Genomic DNA, 27,892 nt, shown 5'->3' with positions numbered 1-27,892 from the left:
AAGAAGGGATGAGGTGGGAATGGAAGGGAAGGGGATGTGAAGTTGTTTTCAACAAAAGACCAAAGAAACGTCAATAGTACTACATTGATATGAGAGAAAAGGGAAGGCTATGAAAAGGGTATGAAGAGTGCGAAAAACGAAAACCGAAAGCAAAGAAAACAAAACAGCAAAACTATGAAGAGTAGTTTTCTATATATATTACTACAATGGTACTACTACTACTATTATTACTACTACTACCACTATACTACTACTGCTATTACTATTCTGTTTCTCCGAACTATTGGATTCTTGCGTTCAAAGAAGAAAGAGCCAAGGATTCGTCAAGTCTTCCGGCTCAATTTACAAAGCGAATAAGTCGCGAAGAAAACGAAATCCACTGTGTTCGTCGTGACTATGTCTCTTGTTACATAGTGAAAGAACGAAAAGAGAGAGAGAGAGAGAGAGAGAGAGAGAGAGAAAGAGAGAAAGAAAGAGAGAGGGATAAGAACAGAGATAGATAGATAGATAAATAGATAGATAGATAGAGAGGCAGACAGACAGACAGACCAGAAAAGGGTGGCTTACTACTACACATTTCCAGATACGATACAACGACAAAGTATGATCCCAGTGGGACCATTATTAGCAGACGTACCAGAGGTGAAACAGTGTCTCTTAGAAAAATCGAAAAAGAAAATTAAAATAAAGAATCTTATTTTTTCGTTAGACCCTTCTTCAAATCTTGATGATATACGCACATATATATCGATAAAACATTGTTAACCAAGTGAAAGGTACTTTATACGATAAGATAAATGTATCCATTAGATCTAATGATGATACATATATTGATAAGGAATTTATTCTCCTTTTCTTTTCTTTTCTTTTCTTTTCTTTTTTTTTTTTTTTTTTTTTTTTTTTTTCAAACGAACGAAACATGGAAAGAACAAAATGAATTACTTGCATTAATAAAAATTCTATAGTAAGAATCGATAAATCATTTTAATATTTGACCATTAGTTATATTAACCATAAAATTGTCGACGTTGTAATAAGATATTACGCTAGCCCGAAGGGATTTCACAGCCATGTGCTGCAACAAAAAAGACTCACAAGCCACTTATCCTGTCCTGTAAGGAAGACAATCGTGTTACTTGAGCGTGCACACCAAGAGCTTGGATATTTCTATGTTATGAGAGGATTAAGAAGAAGGAAGAGAAAAAAGGAAGACAAGAATAAGGAAAAATAGAGAGAGAGAGAGAGAGAGAGAGAGAGAGAGAGAGAGAGAAAGGAGAAAAAGAGAAGGAGTGGATAAAGTCAGTCTTGATCTTTATCGCATACTAGTCGACCATCGTGCGAAACGCTTCTCATAGAAGAACAGGGTTTTCCTCTTACAAGCTACGCTACTTTACCGCATTATTCTCGAAAAATAAGGGTAATTTCATACTCACTCTTACAGAATTGCTACCACTTCCGGCCGAGGAGGTTGAAGAGTGCATTAAAAATTTGCCTTAAGGGTGTTGTTTCCTTTCTTTTCTTGTTTTTCTTTTTTTTTCTTTTTTTTTCTTTTTTTTTTCTTTTGAGATCGTAGAACTCAGTTCGACTGAGAAAGGAACAAGAGTGGAGATACCTTTCTCACGTATTATCCACCCGTCTATCTTTTCTACCCTTAACCTTGTATTCCTTTCTCTAATATTTATCACCGCTCCACGTTGCTTCTATCTCTCTGTTTCAGGCATCTCCAGAATAAGTTAGCCTTCATCGATCGCACCAGGACAGCAATTTGGGGTTGGAGTTATGGAGGTTACGCCACCGGTATGTCACTCGCTATGGATTTCAATGGTGTCTTCAAGTGTGGTATGTCCGTAGCTCCGGTCACGGATTGGGCTCTTTATGGTACGTCTTATTTAAAACTTTCTTTATATATATATATATATATATATATATATATATATATATATATATATATATTCCTATTTCAACCTGTATCATTTATCTTTTCAATCTTTTCACATAATTATTTCCTTTCAGCGGACATTTCGTTCCAAAGTAGTTTCAAATTAAGAATCGTGACGGTTTAATTACGAATAGTAAGTGTCGCGAAAGAGAGAAAAAAGAAATAGAGTAAAAAAGATCGAGTGTATAAATGACCACGCGTTAATGAACATTAATTACCAACTTACCACAGAACAGCCGCGCAAGTTTCTATGAAACGCTATACATACCATGACACCGGTCCTCCCTTTGTTATAACAAAATACATTAATCTCTTCTATCGTATTAGTTCAACCAAAGGATATCCTTTAATTAGTAACCCAACTTTAATTGCAGATTCAATATACACGGAACGATTCATGGGCCTACCAACCGTCGTTGATAATCTTCAGGGATATGAAAATGGTCAACTGTTAAATAAAGTCGATAATATAAAAACAAAAATGTATTATCTGATCCATGGTACTCTCGACGATAATGTGCATTATCAACAATCACTGATGCTCGCCAAAGTTCTCGAACAAAAGGATATACTTTTTAGACAACAAGTAAACAAATCGTTATTGTTTCCATTCATTTCGCGATTATTTATTTTTTCCATCTATCGAGAACCATCCATATATTTATTTCAAATTATATGTATTTAAATATACATATCTACATATATATATATATATATATATTTTTTTTTTCTTTTTCTATAGACGTACACCGATGAGGACCATGGAATTCTGCAATCGCGAACACATCTCTATCATTCCTTGGAAAACTTTTTAGACGAATGCTTTCAAACATCGTCATGATTAAAGCACGGAATTTTAATGACAATCTAGGCACCTTATACACCACTTGCCTCACAGTCCATTTGTAAATACTTTACCACTTGTACATAGTTTATGTACAATAATGTAATATGAGCGTTAGTGTACATAATTCGGGAAGAGAAAAATAAGAAATAAATAAAAGAATGAATATTGTCGTCGTCGTCGTCGTCCTCGATGAAATGATAATGCTATAAGGGTAATTTCATACTCACTCTTAAAGAATTGTTAAAACTTCCGGTCGAGGAGGTTGAAGAGTGCATTAAAAATGAGACGGTGTAGTTACGAAAAACAGATTTATGAGAAACGTCTTTGATACAATTTGTAAGAAATCTGAATTCATTAGTAAAATCGAAGGCCTAAGAAAATCAAAAGGCGCATCCGGCGCTTTGATTTTCAGATTCCATAAAGTTTGAGTGCATGTGCATTATATATTTTATTACCAATTAAAAATCGCTTTTTCAAAAGCGATCCCAATAGGATATTTATCTCCTCTTGTTTTTCTTTTCTCTTTGTACAAGAAACTACGCGCGATTATTTGTCCGATTTTTAAAAAAAAATATTAGATCGCGCAAGCCTAATGAAATATGGCAAATGATACTTCTGATAAGAGAAGTTATATACGCCGATAAAGATCTCGAATTTTGAGAGAGCATTTTTATCTTGTTGGCATATACTTTATTATTATTATTATTATTATTATTATTATTATTATTATTATTATTATTATTATTATTATTATTATTATATACGTATTCAGTAATTTTAATATTAAAGTATTCAAATCTCTTATTTTTCAATTACTAAGTAAAACTCTGAGAATGGATTATTATTTTATTATTTTATTTAATAATACATACTATATATTATATGAATTGTATTTTAATGAAAATTTTTTGTACTTCAAGTTTAATGAAAATAATTAAACTATATTTAAATAAATGTATCATCTAATTGATAGATCTAATTTGAGAAAGATAAATACTAATTAGATATGTATTTAAATAATTTTTCTTTTACGTTATGTATTAATATTACGAAAAAAAAGTTGACTATATATAAGTCCGATAATAAAAATGCCCTCACAAGAAACTGCAAATGTAAATTTTTAAAATACAAAATCAAATTCTTAGAATTTTACTACTCAGAGTTCACATAACAAAGTTCCTCTATTAGTTTATGAGACCCTTTTCTTGTGACACAAGATAGCATATCTATTATGAACTATAATTAGAATGTGGGCAATTAACAATGTGTTAATGTCATATAAAGAAGGGGTAGGATTATCGAAGAAAAAATTTATGACTAATAAGATTTTTTAATCAAAGGACCACTACATCATAACAGTTTTAAAAGTGGATCAAAATGAATTTATTAAAATAATTGTTACCTTTTATGCTGACATACTGTATATATGAAATTACTTAATTACTATTTAATTAAGATATCCATATATTGTTATAACAAAATTGTACTATTGACCCTGTAGAATTATAAAAATACTTATATACCCTTCTCATTCATCATTTGTTGAGTGTATCATAAATAAAGTTCTATGTTTTATTAGAAGAGAGTGATCGTATTGAAATTAATTAAATTCTAATGTTTAAAATTTTTCATTTCAAAGATACAAAGACCCAAAACATATCCAAATCACGAATTTTCTGTTTCTTTGAATCTGTAATGCAAAATTAAATTTCTTGTATATCCATTGCTACAATTAACTTTTATAAATCTTTATAACTTATCATCTATGCTGTTAACTTTCAATGAAATTGAAACATAAGTCCATGTACTTATGGCATCGTACGTACTTGCACTTGGTACATGTATAAAACACAGTTTGTCCTTCATCGGCTGATCTTAATTGCAATGTTGCATATGACATTTTTTCATTTTGACACTGTGGACATCGACGTTCGACTATTGGACCATCACCATCCTGATCTTTATCATCGGTCTCTTTTGTATGAGAGTAAGAACTCTTTGATTTAAAAGATATAGTATAAGTCATAGCCATGTCGCCAAAAACTAAAAGTACATCAGATTTATATGCTATACTAAGGTAGAGATTACACCAATGTATCAGCAAAGAGTAAAAAGAAATATTTTAAATTAATCATCTAATACAAAACTTTCGAAAGATTTATTCTTCATATTCGAGCTATATGCGTTAAGTTTAATTATTAAATTACTGGATAAAAATAATTGATTATTAAATATCGTCTGATTCAATTGCTTGTTTTAAGTGAAGATAATTATGTTCTCTATTAAGTCATAACGAATTTTTATCAAAAAAGAAACGAACCAAATTGACATAAACGTTCGTAAAATTTAAATTTTCCACAATATTTACAGCACGTGCGCACTAACATTAGAAATGAAACGTAATTATAAAAACTAACCTTCATGTCCCCAGCTTCGTTTACAGGAATAACAAGTTACATTGCCCTTGTCACCTAACAGAGGAAGAATCGATCCGCAATCTGGACAAAATCCTGGCGCTGTCTTGAATGACACGGTATTATTATCTTGAGCCATTTTTCTGTTGGTATTCTTAAAAATAAATTGCTATTCGCGTAGATGAAGCATCTAAAATTTCAATGAATTTCAAAACGCATTACTCATGAATGAACGAACTCGACGTGAATGGCGCAATGCAGTGCCATCTAGCGACGAAATCTCAAGTTCGAATACTTCGAACATTCTAACCAAATAACGAAACACCGAAATTTTCTATCATTATTTCTATAAAATAAATAACGTAATAAATAATATTTTAAATAAATAATATGTTTAACATTAATCTATTCTCGTTTGTTAATATATACGTCGTATTAAACGTCTTAGAAAATAATACAATATATTACACGGACATCCTTCTCGTAAGAACGTTGAGAGACGACTGAGGTCGTATACGGAACTACTCGTCGATTGTATTTGTTTACATTCTAAACTACACACGTCGTGATCAGACTGTGAGATTATTCGATGAGCGTTCGGCGTTTTTTTTTCCTTTTATTTATTTTTTTTTTTTTTTTTTTTTTGAGAAAAAAAAATCATGCTACATCATATAACGTGTAATTGTTTTCAATTTTTAACAAGATAATTACTTTCTTATGTCTTGTAAATCTCTCGATAAGAATAGAAATGTCGAGAGTAATTTTTTTTTTTATATAAAAAATGCAAATTTCAATCATATTATAATGAATAAGATTAAAATGAAAATTTCGTTCGATCTATTGAAAAATAATTCCAGTTTATTTTAATAATTAATTTCTTAAATAAATATCGTAGAGACGGTTCGCAGATAATCGAGATTTAAATCAACGTGCTCGTTAATGCAATTCTTCACTATTTCATTATCTACATCTTAATATTCCAGGTCGTTGAATTTACGTATCCCGCGGATAATGATAATGCCAATGTTGAATCATCGCATGACCGTTGCTTTCTTCATGAGTCTCACGTTTTTGCAACCGGCTAGCGGGTAAGATATATATATATATATATATATATATATATATATATATATATATATATATATATATGTATACTCTGACAGATCGATATCTTAAACTTGACAAAAGCATAAAATAAGATTCGCGAAAGCGGCATTTTACGTGTCGTTGCGCTTCGATGAGATTCCAACCATTGGGATGTTTGATGGCAGGAGGAAAATGACATTGTTCGACTTTACGAGGATAAATAACGTGAAAGATTGGCAAGAGATATCGGATACTGTAAGAACAGTCGGAAAATCGAAAGCCACGCTAGTCTTGCAAAAAACTCAAGTCTTTCAGAGAGCGATCTTTTTCACTCTTCTCAATCCTCAACCCAACGGAGCTGGATTTGCTGGCGTGAGAACCCGAGTAAATTTAAATCTGACGGATTTCGAAACTATTGTGATTAATTGTCGTGGACAGGGAAAAAATAATCATTATAAGATTGTCCTTAAACATAAAGGACTTAATTCAGATAACGATATAAGTTATGAGCAATTTTTCCAGGTAAGTTTAAATAAAATTGATTTATAAATGATTATCGAAATAAAACGAGTATACGTACGTTTTCTTATCTTTTAAATTTTATTTCTCTCTTTTTTCTTCTTTTTTTTTTTTTTTTTTTTTTTTTTTTTTTTTTTTTTTTTTACGTCATTAATCCAGGCGCCAATGTCAAGCGAAGAATTCTCAACTGTCTCTTTAAAGTTAAATAGTTTTAAGCCTTATTACCATGGTCGAAAAATACCAAATGGGGAACCTCTGGACGTGGAAAATATTACGATGTTTGGCTTGCAAGTCTTTGGAGGCGTCTATTTACCTTTTAAACAAAGCGGCGTATCAGCTTTGGAAATCGAGACTATTGTTGCATCTTAAATATTCTTGGTGTTATTACGATATTTAAATTTATATGATAATCGAATAATTATAATTAGTTTGCTTAAAGGAATCTCTGTTTAATCGTATTAAAAAATTATATCCCTATGATATCGGAAATATATTATTATATAAAATACTTATGTAATCAAAAAGCAAAATAAAAGTATATATTATGTCGATGATATATCTTTAAAAAAAAAAAAAAAAAAAAAAATCATTCGAAACTTACTTTCGATCATCCCGTGAGAAATTTCCTTTCATAATGTGATACAAATCGAAGGATACATTATAAACTATATATATATATATATTTATGTAAGAAAAAAGAAAAGGTACAAAATGATGACATATATATATAATACTTTTGCTACGCCACCTTACTTCGTATATGTGCTCTATTATCTAATCGTTCAATAATTTTTTTTTTTTCTTTTTTGTCTCTTGACGAATCACAAAAGATTAAAAGAGTCTCAAATTTCGTAAATAAAAAATTATCGGTTAGTAAATCATAAATAAACGGCAATATGGGATAACCGCGAAATGACATTATCTTAATTATCGCGTCTATCGTCCGTTGTGGGATCTCGTCTGGGTTGTCTCTCGTTGAATGCATTTACACCTTTACAAACGGATTCCCGGGTTTCGAGAGGCGACGAAATTCAGAAGCTCATCGCTGTCCTCGCAAACGAATGGCTTTACGTGATGACAGGCAACGTCGTGCCATTTAATGCCGTCGTTGTAGAAGTTGTTGAGAATGGACAGGCAGGATTCATCGTTACCCTGTGATGATAAATGTTAAAATCAAGATCTTTCAAGGGATAACTCTTTCTTCGTATTTTTTTTTTCTTTCTTTCTTTCTTTTTTCTTTCTTTCTTTTTCTTCTTCATGAACACAAATGAAGTCGTGTCATGTTGAAATTGATAAAAATCAGAGGATATTTCCTATATGAAATACGATCTACGATAGATCGTAAGAAAGGTAATAGAATGGAAAAGAGAAAGGTCTTTTTGTAAGGAGTTTCAATCAAATAGAATTGGATAAGTGAAGATGAGAAAATCGAACGCGAATAGGACGAACGAAATCGAAGGGAAAGTAAAGAGAGAATGGAAAAGACCGCAGTACCTGAGCAGCCTCGCGGTTGTCTGGCTGTGGCTGACCGTATCCACCAGTATGGCTCCAATCCCCAGAATTACGTTGGCTGGTCGGTCCGATTTTAGCACCGGATCCAGACCAGAACCATCCGTTGACATTTTGCGGTTGAAGATCGGGACGGTCGCAACCGTTAAAATTGCATTTACGTCCAGAAGTCCAGATGTATCTCACGTTTCCTGACGACGGAATCGCGTTAAATAATATTTCCCTTGATTCGAAATTATTCGATCCTCACTTCGAAAATCTAATTTCTACCTTTTCGCATGAATCCAAATCTATGATAATTTTCAACTTATGATCATTTATATTATATTAAGAAAACTTTTGATACAGCAAATATATATAATATGTAATATTAAATGTCGATTAAAGTGTAAATCATTTTAAAGGGATATCTTTCTCTAATTTTATAATCCTTCCTTTCGTTTTCTTTTCTTTTCTTTTCTTTTTTTCTTTTTTCATTTTTCTTTTTTTATTCTCACGTATCCGATTTAAATTACCCAAAAGATCATTTTGAGATTTTATAATACATCGTGGGAGTCCGATACACGCGATACCATTTTTCGTTCTCTTAATTTCATTTTTTTACGACTTTGGTGAAAGTGAACTACGTATTTCAATAAAAACGAGTATGTTACGTGAGTTACGAAATACGTACTTGAAATTTATCTCGTAACACAAATATTACTTTTCTTACAACACGAGAGAATTTAATTCAAAAGATATACCCTACGAATGCGTTGGATGTTACGAAAGAAATTTTTTTTTCTCTCTTTTCCTAGCAATGTAATTCGTGGAATATTATAACGAGAAATGAAGATTTACTATCGAAAATAAAATCTTATCAACGAAAGCTGAAATTTGTCTTTTAAAATACGTTTAAATGAGAATGTATCCATCGAATACGAATCGTATGTTACACAAAGTTCACATAAATTTACCTCTGGCTACTCTTTGCTTGATAAATTCATTTTCCTGTGGCGTCTCGAGAGATACCGCGTCCATGCAATGACGACGGCAAATGTTACGAGCATCAAGCCAGTCCACCTCGAGGCTTCTAGTTGGCAAATGTTCCCAACTGAAGAAGTACGAATGAGAGACACCCCTTGCGTCCCTGTAACTCGCATGACGAACGCCTGCGAATCGAGATAATAATTACACAAGATTGCCATTGTTTTTTTTTTTTAAATACAATAATCGATGTGTTCCTTTTCGATCTGTTTATTTTCTTTTTCTTTTCTTTTCTTTTATTTATTTATTTATATTATTTTTTAAACATCGATGATCTATATCATATAAATAGCTTTGAAGTTACTATATATTTTGTAAAACGATCGTTAAATCCGTTTACATCAAAAACATGAATTCGTTGCGCTACCATCTCTGTCTCAAGTCGACCGCATTAATGATCAATAAAAGGCTTTGGATACGTTTGATTAGGAAAGCGGAGAAGGACGAGACATCTCGTTGAAACACTTGATTGCCATATCCGTGGATCAATGATTTCTGTTTTCTTGTCTGAGTATAGTTACTATACGCTTGAGTAACGAAAGAGTTCAATAAGTTTCGATGAAGTAATACGAATAGATAATAATTTAGCGATCTATCATAATATAGGACAAATCGATAATGAACGAATTTATATCGATTGGAAAAAGAAAAACAGAAAAAAAAAAAGAAAAAGGTAATAGAGATGTAAAAATTACCGACATAAATACTTACATGGATGTTCGATTTTTTCTACCCGATAGTTTGTCCTCTTTCTCACGTAATAAAATATAACCTTCGGAAGTGGAAAAGAAATTGAAAGGGAGATAGACAAGGAGAGAGAAAAAGGAAGAGAAAGAAAAATGTATATATATATATATATATATACATAAAACTTGAGAAAGAAATATATATATATATATATATATATATATATATATATATATAGAGAGAGAGAGAGAGAGAGAGAGAGAGAGAAGAGGGGCAGTGAATAACTGCAGCAAAATCCCTACGATTAGCCATGGTCAGTTGGTTAGGGTTAACTACGTCTCTTTAATCGTCGCACAAAACATTTAACTTAACTACAATAAAGTGCTCAAACTCGAATGAAATATTATTACAGCCGGGAAACGCGACGCATACTTAAATCGTAATTATAGATGGATACTTTCGTGACTATCGTCGTTTAAGAACCTCCGTTCTAAATCACAGACTCTCATGTTTCTTCGTTCGAAAAAAATTTCTTTTAAATTCGCGAAAGTTTCTTTTTTGTTCTTTTTTTTTTTTCTCTCTCAAATCGAAGGGGATCTAGGTTGTGAAGATTGTCCGATATCATTGCTGTATCGAAACGTTGTAATCGATCGGAACGTTACTTTCTATCCATCATTGTCTTTTTTCTTTTATTTTTTTATAATTAACCATTAATCGAACGAATATAATAATGATCTCTAAAGCATTAATAAAATATTTTTAATTGTATCATAATATAGCACAGATATTATTTATATTTCATTCATCTGAAATGAAAGTTCTCTTTTTCTCTATTTTATTTTCGCTTTTTTTTTATCTTCTTCTTTTCTCTTTATCCCCTCGAAAATCTATTATAAAATTTTATGTAGAATACTTACGATTCGCACAACTTCGTGGATCCGGCAAGGACAATCGACGCTGGGCGTTCACGGCGATTACGCCGAGGAACAGCAAACAGACGATAATCCTCATACTCCTAAACCTTGAATAGAAAAAGAAAAAAAAGAAAGTATGTACGTTTCGTGTATGATATGATATTTTTGGCTTGTTCCATTGGGAGATAAATTAAATCGTTAAATTTAAAGTAAATTTCGGGAAATTTTTGAATTAAATTTATTCTTAGTTGAATGAAATTTCACATTACTTACGTTCCAACTATAAACTCGGATATGAATTTTAAGAACATTATCATCTTTTCATGTAATACTATATGTAATCATTAAATTTACCATTCAAAATTTATTCATTCAAGAGCTATTACGTTATGAAACGTACGATTGATATTTATGATAAAAGTAAAAGGTGGTAGCAAACGAAAATGAAAAAAAGAAAAAAGAAAAAAAATTATGATATATCGATGGGTCTCCGTTACGTCATATCGATAACAGGCTACCGTCTTTCGTAATATCACCGTTTTTGGTCTCGAATTCCATTGAAGATAGAAATTCCATCTGAATTACCGATTGCAACATCGAATCTTAATTTTGCCAATTTCCAATTCAATTTCAATCAAGTAAATAATTTGTGCAACTTAAGCGAGATATATACATAAAAAAAAAAAAAAAAGAAGAAAAGATAACGTAGGAATGTTGATAAAAATATTCCACTGAATGAGACGTTAAGAAATATTTTGGAGAATATTCGATCAGAAGTTTATAATACTAAGATATAAAAAATATCGGATGATCGCATATACTTATCGATCAGATATATTATTAAAAATTAAAAAATTTAGGATATTTTAAAACTAGTTTCATATTGATAATGAACTTAACTATAGTTAAATATGAATATAATTATTATGTTTAGAATATAGTTCATTATATTTAGAAATATATATATATATATATATATATTTAGAAAATGATATATGATATTTAGAAATATATTTAGAAAATATATTTAGAAAAATGATATTGCTGTTTTTTGATTTATATATATATATATATATATATATATATATATATATATATATATATATATATATATAAATATACATAAATGTGTGATTAAATTTTCCTTCGCTCTCAAATTTTTTCCGAGATTTTTTATTTCAATGGTTTATACGGATAAGACCGATGCAATTCCAATCTCGATCGAGGAAGAGAACACGTGACTTGAAATATAATTCTGTCGGGTAATGACGAGAGTAGAGCCCGAGGATAAAAAGAAGAAAAACAGAAGAAAAAGACGAAGAAGCTGGATGATCAAGGATCGATTTCACGCATCGCACAGATCGAGATAGCCTCCGATCGTTTTACTAATGACTTTCATTGGTGAAGAACCGAGAACGACTTTCTACGAATCGCTATCATTCGGTTTATAGCGAATCTTTAACGTATAGTTCGATCGTTCATGGCTTCTAAGATTCCACTGTATAATCGTTGAGATTCCTTCTTTACATTTTCTTATTTATTTCGGTCCGAAGTGAAATTGAACGAATATTATAAAATTATTATAAAAATATTTCTGCTACATAACGATTATTGTATTGCTATTTTTTAAATCATTTGATAAATATTTTCTACGACCTTTTTTTTATAACTACTCTGTTATTTAGATTATTATCATCAGATAACCTTTTTAGAAAAAAAAAAAAAAAAAAAAAAAAAAAAAAAAAAAAGAAACACTATATGATTAATGTTAATAAACTTTAATATATTTATCATATTTCTTTACTTTAGTCAGATTTATCATGACGTCATATAACGTCTCATTTCTACCTGCTCATAACTTGGATATATTTATCATATTTCTTGATATTCGTCAGATTTATTATGCGGTTCGGTAAGGTCTTTTTCTTGCGGTTCATAAGTTTTGTATATTTGTCATATTTCTTGGTATTCATCATCGGATTTATCATGCGGTTCATAAAATCGTAAATGTAGTATCTTAAACTCGCAAATTATAGGATGAACGTGACCGTAAGGAAGTTGCAGTTTGGATTTTGAAATAATCACGAAGTACTGGTTGATCACTCTCACGTCGGTTACCGTAAATGTCAGGTTCAAATGATCACGTACGTCCGTATTCTTACATTCTCAGTACTCGTAAACCAGTCTGAAAGGCAAAGGTACATTAACCTCAGCGTCGAAACATTAAATTGCGCGTAAGAACACTATAAAAATGAAATTCCTTCCAGTATCGTTAGTTAACACGTCGCAGACGTATCGAGCTTTTCTACTACCTTAACTTTATTAAGGTTAACCATAAACATTTTTATATTTTATATATTTATATGCAATATGTTCGCATTATAACATTAATTATTATCATCACATCAATTATTTTCAAGACAATAAAAATAAATTATATTCATTATCTATTTGTAAAGTATACTTGTGATATAAGAATTCCGCTAAGATTCATTAATTCGAAATCGTTAATCATTATTTTATTAAATCGAGATCTTTCTAATGAATAATAACAAGTATATTTAATATAGCGTGTTCGCTTAATAGCAGTATGTCATAAACAATTGGTGATTAAATCGAGCGTTATATTACGTTCGTATTCTTTATACTCTTTAAGAAAAATTCTCATATATCTTATGGTTAAAGAACCGTAAGAAACGACTCTTCTTTACCCTCTTCGTAAAAGTGACATTAACATAAAACACGGAATTTAATCTACCGTCCAAAACTTTCGTTCGAGACCAACAACAACTTCATCAATCACTTTCGGCTTAATTATCATTGAAATATTTAATCATCATTGAAATATTTAACTATAGAATCGTCGTTGAAATTATCAATTTTTCTCTCTTTCATTTTATATTATATTTACGATAACCATATATATATATATATATATATATATCAGGACATTGGTCTTGAATTAATAAAAAAAAAAAAAAAAAAAAGTGATGAGTTCCATTGAAATATTTTTATAGAGAAATTTGATTTTCTCGATCGATTCGTGAAAAAATGCTAGTTATTCGTATTAGAGGAGGAAATACTAGGAAGTGAAGAGGAAGATATAGACGAGTTTGCTAACTCCCACGCATTCAATGATCCGCACGCTTTTATAATGCTCGGTAGAAAAGAGCGAGATAGAAGATGGTTTGTCTCATTAAATACGTACTTTGTTCTCTCTCTCTCTCTCTCTCTCTCTCTCTCTCTCTTTCTCTCTTTCTCTGTTTCCTTCCTTATATATCTCTTTCTCTGTCTGCTTTTAATCATGGTACGATGTTCGGTACTTGCGCTTTCTCCGTGAGTGTTGCGAGCCGATACAACTCTTCAATTCACTCGCGCTTATCTTTCGCTATTTTCTCACGATGCATTCACTTCGAAAGAGAGAGGAAGAAAAAGAGAGAAAGAGAGAGAGAGAGAGAGAGAGAGAGAGACAATCGAAGATTGGATGCTGGAACTTCAACGACGTGTGAGATTGACTCGAAACGTGGAAATTTGCGAGAGAGAGAGAGAGAGAGAGAGAAAGAGAAAAGAGAGAGAATTTTCACGAGCAACTCTCTTCACTATTTCGTATTTTGGATCGTGAAAATCACAACAAAAGTAAACCTTATAAATCGTAAAATATCTCCAAGAAATAGTAGAAAATCTTCAAACGATGTTTTCTCTGCTAAGAGAAAAAACAAACGATATAAAATCTCTCTCTCTCTCTCTCTCTCTCTCTCTCTCTCTTTCTCTCTTTTTCCTTTTCTCTAAGTCTCAATGAATGGGGGCGATGTCCTATTGATATATAATTCGCAACTCTTGAAAGCAAGGCACGTATGGTATTAGTTGAATATACCGTTATAGAACATTATATACGATATACCTTTATCTTTCACCTACTTTTTATCGTTTAAGTTTACCTTATTGCACTTGCGATCGTTTTAATATAATAAATTTCATAGGATGAAATATATTGTCTAATTTTAATCGATAGTGAAACAAACACATTAATTAATTAATAATTATTCAATAAATAATTAAATAAATAATTAATTAATGAGTAATTAAATAATAATTAATATTTATGTTTCAATTAATATTTATGTTCAAAACAGGAATTTTCAATTAAATCAAAGATTACTGTCGCATATTCTTTTTTTTTTTTTTCTTTTTTTCTTTCTTTTTTTTTGTTTCATTTTATTCAATAACGACAAAAATCTCGATGGAAAAATCTCATCGTCGTTCGTTCGAATTTTCGTCTCGTAATTCGATCGAACCTATTCGTACGGAAATTAAAGCCCCTAAAACGCGCAAACTGTCGCACAAAAGGACGGGTAAGGTGAGAGTTTTCCATCTCTCTCTTTCTCTTTTTTCTTTTTTCTTTTTTCTTTTTCTTTTCTTTTTTTTTTTCACGAACACGTACACGAGCATACTGAACGTGGTATGCATGCGATTCGCTCATACGTCTCGTAGTCGTTTCAAGTTTATCCAATGCAAAACGCGTTGATGGTACCACGACCGCGGTCAGGAAAAGATTACTTGTTAATGATGTATATGTGTATGCGTGTGCGTGTGTACATATGCACGTGTGTGTTCTCGTTAATCACGTATACATTCTAAACGTCTACGTAAAGAGAAAGAGAGAAGAAAGAAAGAGACAGATGGATCCCAGTGACCCGATGACCAAGTACATTTTAAAATATCTTTTACCAAAACAAATTTATTCCTATGTCGTTTCTAAAATATTATTTTTTATAATTTTAGGTTTTAAAAAATTTTAGACTTTTGTAATTATAAATTTATATTAATTATCACATATAAATTATAATTTTAATTTCATCAAAAGCTCAATCGAGGAAGTTTTTCAATTCTTATTTTTAATCCGTCATATGTACGATTATTAATGATTAAATTCGTACGAATAACTTTTTACTACTTTGTTAAAGAATGAAATCTTTGGGAAAATTCTTAAGAAGAAGAAGAAGAAGAAGAAGAAGAAGAAGAAGAAGAAGAAGAAGAAGAAGAAGAAGAAAGAAAAGAAGAAAAAGAGGATATAATTTATTTATTCGTTCCACGCGGTAATATTTCCATATACGAAATTATCGCGTAATTTATTTTCTTTGGAGCTTAAATTAGATGTATACAAAAAAAAAAAAAAAAAGAAACAAACAAAAAAAAACAAAAAAAAAAAAAAAGAGAAAAAGAAAAAAGAAGAAAGAAAAAAGATAAGAAAAAAATTTCTATGAAAGCCGTTATAAGGACAAATCGAACGAAGTGTCAAACTCGACGGGAAGAGAAACTAACTCTCTTCGAAAAGTTGACGGGAACATAACAGACTCATGTAATCACGGAAGGCGTAAGTACTTACATACATACCTACATAAGGATACGTACACATATCGGAGGAAGGTGAAGAGAAGAGGGGGCGGCGGTACATATACGGGCAAACTTGTGCTTTTTTATCTTAACTCCGTACTACGTGTACGTTCCAACCGAAGAAGGAAATTCATCGGGAATGAAGCCCGATCGCTGTAACCCGGTGTCGCACGTTGTGAAAAATTCGAAGGAAACGACATCTCCTCGAAAGACCCGAACTCGACGATCCATCATCGTATATTCTCGGCTTATCGACGACTATCTGAAGCTCGCGTCGTCTGAAAATCGTACGACTTTTTCCTCTCTAATGCTAATGGATCTCTTTAGATTTTGTAAATGGTATCGTTGCATTTTTCCGATCGTAAATTTGTTAATTGAAAAGACATTTCATTTCTTCCCCCGAAAATTTGAAAAATAAATCGTCTTTAAGTAAAAAAAAAAAAAAAGAAAAAAAAAAGAAAAAAAGAAAGAAAAGAAGAAAGAAAGAAAAAAGAAAAAAGATGGATTTAAAAATGTAAAAATATATACTCGCGCTTATACATCTAGATATTTAAATACATATTAGATATTTCTATTAATCATAATTTATATTATATTGATCATAATTTATATTAAATTGATGAATCGAAGAATGTACATTTTCTTTTTTATAAACCACAATTTTTTATATCTTATTTTTATTATTTCTCTCTCTCTCTCTCTCTCTCTCTCTCTCTTTCTCTCTCTCTTTCTCTCTCTACTTCTCCCTTCGACGATACTGCAAAAATCCGTGACTTTCCTCGAACTCGAATGCAATAACATAATCAGTACCTTTCTATACATATACGATATATATAGGTATACATATCCTAGATGGATATATCCGAGGTGACGAGAGAACGAGAGGACGAGACTTTCTAAACTGTTCGTGATACGACGAGTGTCACGAAGACCGTGCGAGTCGAGTTTACCGGCCTTAGGTGAGCGTCCGACAGTAAAACTCGTTGTTGTTGACGTTCGAGTTAAGAAGTTTAGCCGTAAGACTAGGAAGAAACGAAGAGAAGGTAGAACCGATCGTCTTAGAGGAAAGACATACTAGTAAAAGATTCTTGGCAAATGTTCTATCGAGCCTTTCTCTCCTGACTCCTTTGAATCTTCGATGAGCCTTTCTTGCCTTTCCAAAGCGACGTACTACCGTCGAGAGATTAGGATCGACAACACTGGCCGTCTCGACGACGACCGATTTAAAACAGTATAGATACTATTTTAACGCGTAGATCACGATCCACGTATAGAAATTTCAATGTCCTTTCTCGAGCCTTTCTCCAAAGTCATCGAAGTCTTTCGCTCTCGTCCAACAACTTTCAAATACTAAATTTCGTCCTATCGTCGAATTTGATTAGAAAATAACGACGACGACGTTCGTGATCCTAATACACAAATTCATTTGGTGCATTTAGTATGATTTCAATTATCCTTTTCTCTTTTTCTTTTCCTTTTTATTATTATTATTATTTTTTTTTTTCTTTTTTTTTTTTCTTTTTTTTTTTTTCCCCCATTAAGAAAGAGAAATCGAAATTGTAATTCATCGGACGAACGATCCTACGATCTTGTTTGAAAATATTATTATTATCATTAATTCATATCTTCCGAAAGAAAGATAGATACATCTATTATCCACTTCGCATTAAGGATCATAAAGTGATACGTGTTTGAGTCTTTTGCACTCAGCTTTCTATGATATATCTTATCGTAAGAAGATAATCATTCTTGCTTTTTTTTTTTTTTTTTTTTTTTTTTTTTTTTATATATGTCGTAATGTCTTTTCGCACAATCTTACATTATATCGAATAGATTTCAGTAGAAAGAAAGAAAGAAAAAAAGAAATGTTACAGACATCGATTCCCTTTCAATTTCTTTCATCCTCTACTTTAGTGAAACGAAAATAACGATCGTCGAACGAACCATTAAAACTTTCTTATTTCAAAGCATTACTAAAGAGATAGTAAGAGCGTGTCTTTTATACGACAAACCGAGTTAATCGTGAGCTTATTCGAAGTCGTTCGTTTTTCATGCACAATAGCGTGAGGTATTTTTTTCTTCTTTTTCTTCTTCTTCTTCTTCTTCTTCCACCTCTTTTTTCTTTTTTCTCTTTTCAAATAGATACAACGATTCTCTTCGGCACAGAGCCATTTTAATCATATATCATAGAGTTTCATGTGCATACGAGCGTGACATGCGTTAAATCCTTTTACACGACATTTTCTTGAACGAACGAGTTCGAAAGAGCTGGGAAAGAACGTATCGTTTGGTTTCATCACGTGCGAATCCATTTTCCTTTGCTCTCAAACGAGCGTGCAAAACGGTTTAGCTTTCTTCGTTGTTCGCGTTAATTAAGCTAGAAGATCCTTGCTGTAGTAATGATTACTATCTTTATAATGAGGAGGATAAGACAAAAATAAGTAGGATCGTCCTCATATTGAGATTATACAACGTCGAAAAAGAAAAAAAAAAGAAAAACAAAAAGAAGAAAGGAAAAGAAAATACAAAGAAAGAGTACTTTAATAAGGATGGGAAGATAAGTTAAAAGATTCAAAGAAATAGCGAGTAATATCATTTGCTTAAATACGGGATAATAAAAAAAAAAAAAAAAGAAAGAAATAAAAAAAGAAACGAAGAGAAAGAGAATGTAGATAGAGGTGTTAAATAATAGTGATTGTTATAATAAGACGAATGATCAGAAATAACTACAGTGATGACAGGAATTACATAAGACAGGATTACGCAAGGGAAAAAAATCTAATGTAATCTATAGAGACGTATGCTTAAGACGCGTTAGAAAGGGAAGTTTGTTAGAAAAATTAACGATGTTGAGAATATTATTATTACTATATTATTACTATATATATATACACATATGAGTGTACGAGTATGTGTATATATGTACATATATATATATATACATATACTTGCGTAACGTTAAAATTCATTATTAGTAACAGAAAATTCAGAAATTATTTCCTCGAAATATTCGATCCGTACTTGTAATTATTAATATTATTATTATTATTATTATTATTATTATTATCTTTCTTTTTTTTTTGACACGTGAAAAATCTTCTTTTTCTTTTACTATCAAATTTTAATCAAATCTACAAGAAAATGAACGTATGAATGTATACGTGTAACAATGTACTTTTTAAATTAGAAAAGAAAGATTGCACATTAATTACACAATTTGTAATTACAATTCAAAAAATATATTACTCGTAAAAAATACGCGACTTCCGTTTCAACTTATGACGAAATCTTCTCCCTGATTACCGTCATGAAAAACTAGTTACAACAACATTGTTACCTGAAAGTGCGACGAGATCAAATAAAATGCATACTGTAACAAACTTTCGTTACCAGTTATATGAGTGAACATCCGTTTCCGTTAAGATTTTGAATTTTGATTAGTTTATCTTTGTGAAATCCGATTCCCTCGGTTTACAAGTGAATTCTAATATTTTTCACAAAAAAAAAAGAAAAATAAAAAAAGAAATAAAAAAAAAATAAAAAGAAAGAAAAGAAATAATTTCGATGATTACTCAAAGCGCCTTTGATTTTTTACTTTTCTTTTTGTTTTATTATCAGAATGAATATATAACAAGTAAAATGATAAATAATTCTAACTCTTCAATTTATTCAAGTACGATCGGTAAAGCGTTAAGCAACGATATCTCGTTCGTTGAAGCGACGCAAACTTTACAGAACGAAAATTATAACTTATAACACTCACAAAACACTTTTAAAAGGAAAGTTTCGACCTGGAACGAGGTGACGACTTCTAAACCGTTGAATAATTTCAACTTCTTTTTTTTATTCTCTTTTTATGTTTTTTTTTTTTCTTTTTTTTAATTCTCTTTCTTATTTTTTGTTTTTTATGTTTTTTTTTTCATCTTTCTTGTCTTCGTTAAAATTTGCATTTAAACGGACTCGAACGAAAGTTCAATTTTAAGGCTTTGCTTTTCGAAGAAAAAGGAAAAGAACGGAAGTAAAAGGAAGGAGAAAGAAAAAAAAAGAGAGAGAGAGAGAGAGAGAGAAAAAAATGAAGAAAAGGAAGAAAAAGTTGGCAAGATTTTTGTTTTTGTTTTTTTGTTTGTCTTTTTTCTTTTTTTCTTTTTTTTTTTTTTGATCCCGTTTCCTTATACGATGTGACATCGATAAGAAAACGAGGAAGAGTCGGAGAAAACTAACTTCGAAGTTCCTATGGATCGAAAAATCTCTTTCAATGAAGTAAAAAGAAGAGGAAGTCTAGTCTAGCGAAAACGTGAGATAGCAGGAAGATCGAAACTTTGTTTTCGTTCGTCGAACGATGCGCTACATTAATAGAAAGGAAAGTTGTTCAAGAATCGGCTCATTAGTTCAGATATCTCTCCTCTCTCGGTTCAAGATCGATGGATCTCGAAACGACACGTGCATTGCCCCGGGCCACCACCTCCTCCTCCTCTTCTTATTCTTCTTCATCAAAAGAATCGGAAAAAAAAAAACGATCTTCAAACTTGTACCGTTGCGAATGTTATTTCATGCAAATTTCTTAATAATTTCAGCTTCCGCAATGTAATTTTAAAGATATCATTTAATAATATATATCGAGCCAATGAAAAATATAAAAAAATATTCTTAATGTTTTATGAAATTAATTGAACAGTGAGAAAGAAAGAAAAAAAAAAAAAAAGAAAGAAGGAAAAGGAAGAAACGTTTCGATAGAAAAAAAAAAAAAAAAAGAGAAAAGAAGAAGAAGAGAAAGGGATTGAGAGAATATAAAGACCTTGAAATCTTTTTATATAATTAATATCTATATGTGATAATTAAGATCTATCCGCATACTTTCTGAACGAAGTAAGCGCGAACTAGAACATTGGAAGTCTCTCTCGATGGCCCACCTTACAAGGTCGACCGACGACATTTAATTTCGACCTCGTTCGAACGCCTTTCTACCTCTCGAGGATTCAGATAGAGACCGGACGTTTGCGGACTTGGAATGAATCGTAAACGATAAAAGACAGTTGGATTTATCCTTCTAACGTGCTTTTAACATGGCGTCTTGAAAGAAAATTTTTTTGACTTTTTCAGACGGGGAAGGGACAAAGAATAGAAAAGAAGGAAAAATAGAAAAATCTTTTCGAATTCGTAGTTCGCGAGAGCTCGTCTTCGTCGTTTAAGAAAATGAGAATGACAATGAGAATGGGAATGAGAATGTGACTGCGAGAACGTGAATGAGAATGATAACCGTACAAGACAGTTCTCTCGGAAGGAGAGATCGGCCACGATCGTTCCTGGTCTGCGTGTGTAAGCTTGTGTGCGTAGCTGTAAGAGTGGTGTAACCGTTAGCTGGCCGGCTTACTACTTTACCTGGTTCAACGCAACGATTTGAAACGAACTTAACGTAGATATACAAACTCGCATTTAAGAGAAGCTTCTCCTCGTCTACTCTATTAAAAGGGCTTACTCGTTTAATGTGCCAAGTCATTTTACGAACATCCTTCTTAATTTTATCGCCACCAATTTCACGCATCTCTTCGTTCACGCATCATCTATGTAGGATAAATGTGATCGTTCTTTTAATAAAATAATATTAAAATTAATCGATCTAGGTTACAAAATTAAAAAGAAAAAAAAATTAAACTATAAAAATTAAATTAAAATAAAATAGTATTAAAATTAATCGATCTAGGTTACAAAATAAAAAAAAAAAAATTTAACTATAAAAAAAAATATATTATACTAACAACTTAATCTCGTTAAAGAGAATTAGAGAGAGAGAGAGAGAAAGTTTTATGTTTATATTATATATTTCAAGATTTTATTATATTATATTATATGAATCAAATTAATAAGGATTTTATTTTGTCTAAAAATAAGAATTTTAGTATTAAAATAAATGTCTTTTTGAAAATACAAACTTGATCTAATTTTTTTTTTTTTATTGATTGTTTATTGAAAAAAAAATTTTACGTAAGGAAATAGGTAAAGGTGAATTGAGATCATTAAAAGATCATTACACGTAGATTAGCGATTTTTAATTAATAGAACGAACGTGTTTCGTCGTATGGAGAGTCGGTCGCGCATTCGGGAACAATTTTCAAACGAATTCCGACGTAACCGAAGGCGAATGGAAGCGTAACGATGACCAAGAGCTCATGGTTCGAACTTTTTGCCGCAAGCAACGAAGAAGAATGGCTCGGATGCGTTCCGAATAAACGCCGAGATGCCGGTCCGTTTTTTACCATAGAAGCAACGGTACAACAAACAGCGACGATTCAACGCTTGACAGTTCCTCCTATAGTTAATAAATAGTTTTATCTAAAAAAAATTATTCGCATTTAAAAAATTAATTGCTTTCAAGTATTTTTATAATAAACGAAATAATGAAAAATGATATAAAAATTAATATTTCATTCGAGCTGAGGGCACTCAATGAAAAGTCACCGTAGTCGAGTTGTACGTCATTTCAATACTAGAAATAAGAAATTAATTAATCTCAAAGAGAAATTAATTAATTCTTCGAGCTAATTAATCGTCACTCAGATACTTGGAGTTCTGTGAACGTTCGCAGACAAATCGTTTCGGTGATGAGTACTCGCCATATGGAAAGCGTTCGCGCTTCTCTCGCAACAGGCCGCGTGACTAATTGTTTTGACGACAAGCTTTTGACATTGTATGCAGATTAGACGAGGAGAACAAAAGAGTCGGAGGCATATAAATTAGAAACACCCTACTAATCCGAGAGACGATAATTTCATACTACTGCGAACGTTTCTGTGGAACATGGTTTGCCATTATTGTACACGAAAATGCTTTTTAATATTTTATTCTCTACAAGGATTAAATAATCGATCAAAAGAGTCGGGAGAATTTGATATTACCTTTTAAAAAAAATAAAAAAATAATTGAGAAAAAATAAATATTATTGTAAATACCAAAGAAAAATTCTATTTACAAGTGAATAGAATTATTAATTCATTGAATTTACCGATTAAAAAAAAAAAAAAAAATGTTTAAATTAAAATCAGAATAATAATAAAAATAACGTAATGAACTATGAAGAAAAAATTTTTGAATAAACATACATATTTCTAAATATTTTCGGAAAGATTTCAAAATAATATAAAGAAAGTAAATATTTCTTTCGTAATGGAGAGAGATTGCAATAAAGAATCAATATAATTTATTGAGTTTACTTTCGCGAAAGTATATATATATATATATACACATTGATATAGATGTGTGTGCGCGCGTGTGTGTGTGTGTGTGTATGTGTGTGTAGAATGATGAATAGAAGGAGGGAGATAAAAACATTGCTTATGGTTAAGCAGACTTAAACGAGAGAAGCATTTGATTTCGCAAAACCAAGAGGCGTACGGTCAAAAGTCTTGCTCTCGAAAGTTGCTATAAGCAAACTTATTGCATCTATGTACATACGTTGATATGTATACGAAGTAGGAACATTAAACTATGGATTATGTACTTGTTCTCTTAGGAAGATACATACGCAATCGGTTCTTAACGAGCCTAAAGTTTCTTGCGTAAGGACGAACGGTTAGTTGCATGTTTGCTTATTATCTTACTTGTATTAGTGAAATTTCTTTAACGCTTTTTTTATTTTCCTTTTTTCCTTTTGAATTTTCTTTTCTTTTTTTTTTTTTTATTCTTCTACTTTTCTTTTTTTATCGAATACTAGAGAAAGTATATGTTTAGCGACTTTTTAGATGACATTGACAAACTGTCTTCGCAGAAAATCTCTCTTAATGGGTTTTTTATATACGCGTTCAGATTACATATAATTCTTCGTGATGTAACGAGTCATTGATAATTACATATATATATATATATATATATATATATATATATATATATATATATATATATATGCGATACTTTACATTGTGCTATTTAAAATATCAATCATTTCCGTCGAATTTGTACAACATGAAAGTAACTGGTGAAATGTATCTGTGCAAAATGATGTAAAATACATATTGTATACAAATTTTGTCTTTTGAACAAAAAGATTTTTGATTTTTGAATTTGATTTTTTCCACTGTTTTATTTTTCTAGATAATCAAAAATAAAGTATTGTAATATATAATTTTGACTATAATAAATGCGTTAAAATTTATCGATAACAAAATAATATATATTGAGATAAAAACATTCTATAACTTGTTTTTATCTTCAATATATTAAAAATTATTAATATTTTAAATTACAGAAGAGAGTCCTATCTTTTGTCCTCTCTCTCTCTCTCTCTCTCTCTCTCTCTCTCTCTCTCTCTCTCTCTCTCTCTCCCTTCTTCTCTACATTTTATTCAAAAATATATTAACGTTTTATTTTTACGAGCAGTGAAAAAATTAGAATTTTGATGAAAACTCAAAAGTTTTTCTTTTATATGGAAGCAAAGCTTACGATATCAGGTTATCTTATTTAAAGCGGATCATTGCACATGGAACCAGAATCTCATCATATGTTCCGGACCTGATCAACGCAAAGCTAACGAGTTGTAAAGTTATTGACATCTTTTCAACGAAGTTGATATAATTCAACAAATCACTTTTTTATTATTAATCCTTATTTTATTCAATCGAAGAATTTAAATTATACAAAAAAGAAAGAAATATATTCTACAAAACTTATTTTTAGACATTTAAATAGACATTCGTCTATGCAAATTTCTTTTTCTCTTTATTTTCTTTTCTCTCTTTTTTTTTTTTTTTTTTATAGGAAGACGTCATAGGTCATAATTCGTCATAGACTTAAAATAAATGTATGATATACTTATAAAAAAAGAAAGTACGAACATCGTATATAGTTATCAACGAAAAACACGTATGTATATCTGTGCGTAATATTTCAAGCTATTTCGCGATCAAGATCACAGATGGATTCTAATTTTATGAAATGAAAAATCAAAACCAATAACGAAGATTAAACTACGAGATTAAACTACGAGATTAAACTACGAGATTTTACGATAAATAAGTTGATCTAACATAATCCTACGAAGTTGCAAATAAATCCGCAATAAACAAAGTTGAGAAAAGATACCGGAGCAGCAATCGATTCGAATCTTGACAAAATTTTCTCACCGACGATATAACAAAATATCTTCTTTCATAATTTCTTAAGAATTCACGTAAATCTTATTTGCAAAAGAAAGAAAAAGATAAAAAAAAAAAAAAAAGAAAGCAATAAAAAAGAAGATAATAAAAGTCGTACTCACTGGAAAAAAAATTCGCAGCAAAAATCTCTATCTTCCTCCTCCTCCTCCTTCTTCTTCTTCTTTTTTTCTTTTCCTTTTCTTCCTGTACGATTTAAGTTCGGGGAATAAAATCGGCAGGAAGTATTTCTCGTAAGCAAGAAAAATCCAACGACGATTGACAGAAAGAGGCCGAGTGTTGAGGAAGAGATTGAAGAAGATCGGTCTTACGAATTGGAAATACAAAGAAGGAATGAACTGACGGAGGATCGTGATGAGCCAGTATATAGTCGGCCCACATTCCCTTGGTGCTACGAGTAACCTAAATTTCCCCCACCATTAAATCGAACCTGGGCATCGAGTCCGGGGCATCGCGTGCGTGTACTACCTGGGAAATAACCCCACCTGTCCTTCTCTCACTCTCTTTCTTTCTCTTTGTAACTCGCTAGACTGCTCACATGTTAGAGGTAGCCAACCGGAGGATTCCGTTCTCGACGAGACGATCACCTCCGGATTCCCCTTTCACCCTATCGAGACGGCAATTTATGCAATCTTTTCAAAATGGATTACCTAAAACGGATTAATACAATGAAAATGGCAATACTCGAAAGTTAACTTCTCAGACTATTCGATGGCCGTTATTTTGCACGACGTTTCCTTTTGTCGAGACGATCAGAAGAAAAAAAAAAGGAAGAAAAAGAAGAAGATCCGTAACGAAGCTTTTTCGTGGAACAAACGAGAAACGTTCAGTTGTGCAACAAAGAAAGAGTTAGTTGAGAGGTAAGTATTGAACGTACTTCGTGTCTTTTATTGCCAGTCGATGCAATGTCCTCTTTCGTATACGCACTTTTTAAATACATTATAAGTAAGTATATACATTTATAATGCCTTTTAATTGTGCAAAATCGCTTGCTGAAAAAAGAAAAAAAAAAAAAGAAAAAGAAAAGAAAAATGTCTTCCTTGATTCAATGTATGTATACGTATTTATGATCGTTCGTAAAAAAAAAAAAATATATATATATATATATATATGTATATATATATAAATGAACCTTTGAAAGCTTAGAGAGTATTATCGAAGAGATATTATCATCGGATATTTTGGATTATTAAACGGTATTAAAGAGAAACAGGCTTTTAAATAAATGGCATACCTATGTATATAAGATGTATATGTATGTGTATACATATGAGTTTTACATCCTTGCAATTACTCAACGATCATCGATCGAAGACGATTACCGATTTTCTTTTCACCTTTCACGTTGAGCAGCAAAATCACAATTTCGTTTCCACATGCTCTCGACGATCTTCTTCACGCTTCTCCATTCCTTAAAACGAAAGCGCACGTCCCGTCTGATTAATGTACACGTAGGGGCCTTCTGCAATCACTATGATGGCCGAAGAAAGAACAAGAAGAAGCTCTCTCGATGCTGTTTCATCGCTTTTCGAGATTCATCTTCGCGTCCACGCTCATAGCATTCGTCACGTCGCCTTTCTTTTGTACGAGAACGCGATCATGCTTTCCCATTTTCGTACCTTGAGTTTCGTGATCCGCCAACGAGGAGCTTGAATATCTCATTCGATCAAGAAGCAGCATCCTTGTATCCAAGATCCTTGATCTAGATCAACCGCGTCAAGGATCTCTTTCTTTGACCTATTCATTTTCCCCATTTTATTTTTTTTTTCTTCTTCAAAAAAGAAAAAAAAATAATATTCGATTAATAAACCAAAAAAGAGATTCAACATAAGTTAATGTATATTACGTTTGTATATTTTTTTTTTATTTTATTATTTTGAAAAATTTATTTTTACGAATTAAATTTTTTTAATTCGAAATAAAAACGATTAAGTCGACTTAAGAGATTAATTTTTCGGACAAATTGCATTTCAAAATTAATAAATTGAAAGCGTAAAAAATAAAATAAATAAATAAATAAATAATAAAATAAAATAAATAAAAGACGAAAATTTGAAATAAATATAAGGAAAATAGTAAAAGATGAAATACAGTTTCGCTTTTTCGAATGTCCTAATGTAATTTTCCAGGAAAATCATTAGTCCAAAGAAATATGAAGATGCAATGAACTTTCAGATTATCTCGAATTAAATTCAAACATCTTACAAGGAGTTTCAAGAAAGAAACTTTCCTTCCTTCTTGTCGATGCTTTTTGGATTTCTATCTTTCGTATAAATTCATTAATCGAGTAAAAGGGCAAAAGCGATGATAGAAGTATTGCCATTTACGAGAACATTCGTAATGGTTCATCGATTTGAAAATTATTCTTTAGATCCATATATGTTTTACTGTTTTTTTTTTCTTTTTTCTTTTCT

The 27,892-nt window shown here is 31.1% G+C and overlaps 4 protein-coding genes across 18 annotated transcripts in view; 2 read left to right on the top strand and 2 right to left on the bottom strand.

The window, feature by feature from the left end:
* Positions 1-3,558, top strand: part of LOC124951543 (venom dipeptidyl peptidase 4) — a 277,366-nt gene extending 273,808 nt beyond the window's left edge. For 9 of the 14 annotated variants that reach the window (XM_047500080.1, XM_047500081.1, XM_047500078.1 and 6 more), the window contains 3 exons: positions 1,718-1,878; positions 2,314-2,525; positions 2,682-3,557. In XM_047500080.1, coding sequence (XP_047356036.1) covers positions 1,718-1,878; positions 2,314-2,525; positions 2,682-2,780 — 472 coding nt within the window. In that variant the 3' untranslated portion in view covers positions 2,781-3,557. Of the gene's footprint in view, positions 1-1,717; positions 1,879-2,313; positions 2,526-2,681 lie in introns of all 14 variants that reach the window. The other 5 variants (XM_047500074.1, XM_047500086.1, XM_047500085.1 and 2 more) reach the window with 1 other exon arrangement.
* Positions 3,559-3,848: 290 nt separating this feature from the next.
* LOC124951542 (DNA-directed RNA polymerase I subunit RPA12) lies at positions 3,849-5,717 on the bottom strand. Its single transcript, XM_047500072.1, has 3 exons — positions 5,204-5,717; positions 4,613-4,829; positions 3,849-4,476 (listed from the first exon to the last, which is right to left on the bottom strand). The coding sequence occupies exons 1-3, from the start codon at positions 5,337-5,339 to the stop codon at positions 4,452-4,454; spliced, it is 378 nt and encodes a 125-aa protein (XP_047356028.1). The 5' UTR covers positions 5,340-5,717; the 3' UTR covers positions 3,849-4,451.
* LOC124951540 lies at positions 5,209-7,356 on the top strand. 2 transcript variants are annotated; one of them, XM_047500069.1, is made up of 4 exons: positions 5,209-5,319; positions 6,184-6,288; positions 6,472-6,808; positions 6,965-7,356. In XM_047500069.1, the coding sequence occupies exons 1-4, from the start codon at positions 5,312-5,314 to the stop codon at positions 7,172-7,174; spliced, it is 660 nt and encodes a 219-aa protein (XP_047356025.1). In that variant the 5' UTR covers positions 5,209-5,311; the 3' UTR covers positions 7,175-7,356. The 2 variants fall into 2 exon arrangements, with proteins under 2 accessions (XP_047356025.1, XP_047356026.1); XM_047500070.1 differs by having other exon boundaries at positions 5,299-5,319; positions 6,364-6,808.
* A 110-nt stretch (positions 7,357-7,466) lies between these two features.
* LOC124951541 lies at positions 7,467-26,302 on the bottom strand. Its single transcript, XM_047500071.1, has 5 exons — positions 25,583-26,302; positions 10,945-11,048; positions 9,271-9,465; positions 8,300-8,505; positions 7,467-7,957 (listed from the first exon to the last, which is right to left on the bottom strand). The coding sequence occupies exons 2-5, from the start codon at positions 11,036-11,038 to the stop codon at positions 7,799-7,801; spliced, it is 654 nt and encodes a 217-aa protein (XP_047356027.1). The 5' UTR covers positions 11,039-11,048; positions 25,583-26,302; the 3' UTR covers positions 7,467-7,798.
* Between the last annotated feature and the right edge of the window lie 1,590 nt (positions 26,303-27,892).

Source organism: Vespa velutina, chromosome 9, assembly GCF_912470025.1.
Source record: "Vespa velutina chromosome 9, iVesVel2.1, whole genome shotgun sequence".
Taxonomy (NCBI): domain Eukaryota; kingdom Metazoa; phylum Arthropoda; class Insecta; order Hymenoptera; family Vespidae; genus Vespa; species Vespa velutina.
Note: the sequence above shows the minus strand (reverse complement) of the source record. Positions and strands in the feature narration are given on the sequence as shown.

Coding starts and splice junctions, on each gene's coding strand:
- LOC124951540 (XM_047500069.1), top strand. Junction 6,289..6,471: donor TTTTTGCAACCGGCTAGCGG/GTAAGATATATA, acceptor GTTTGATGGCAG/GAGGAAAATGACATTGTTCG. Junction 6,809..6,964: donor GTTATGAGCAATTTTTCCAG/GTAAGTTTAAAT, acceptor TCATTAATCCAG/GCGCCAATGTCAAGCGAAGA.
- LOC124951542 (XM_047500072.1), bottom strand. CDS start 5,339: ATGGCTCAAGATAATAATACCGTGTCATTCAAGACAGCGCCAGGATTT. Junction 4,830..5,203: donor ACGAAGCTGGGGACATGAAG/GTTAGTTTTTAT, acceptor ATGTACTTTTAG/TTTTTGGCGACATGGCTATG. Junction 4,477..4,612: donor TATACATGTACCAAGTGCAA/GTACGTACGATG, acceptor TTTGCATTACAG/ATTCAAAGAAACAGAAAATT.
- LOC124951541 (XM_047500071.1), bottom strand. CDS start 11,038: ATGAGGATTATCGTCTGTTTGCTGTTCCTCGGCGTAATCGCCGTGAAC. Junction 9,466..10,944: donor TCCACGAAGTTGTGCGAATC/GTAAGTATTCTA, acceptor CTCGATTCGCAG/GCGTTCGTCATGCGAGTTAC. Junction 8,506..9,270: donor CAAGCAAAGAGTAGCCAGAG/GTAAATTTATGT, acceptor TTCCGTCGTCAG/GAAACGTGAGATACATCTGG.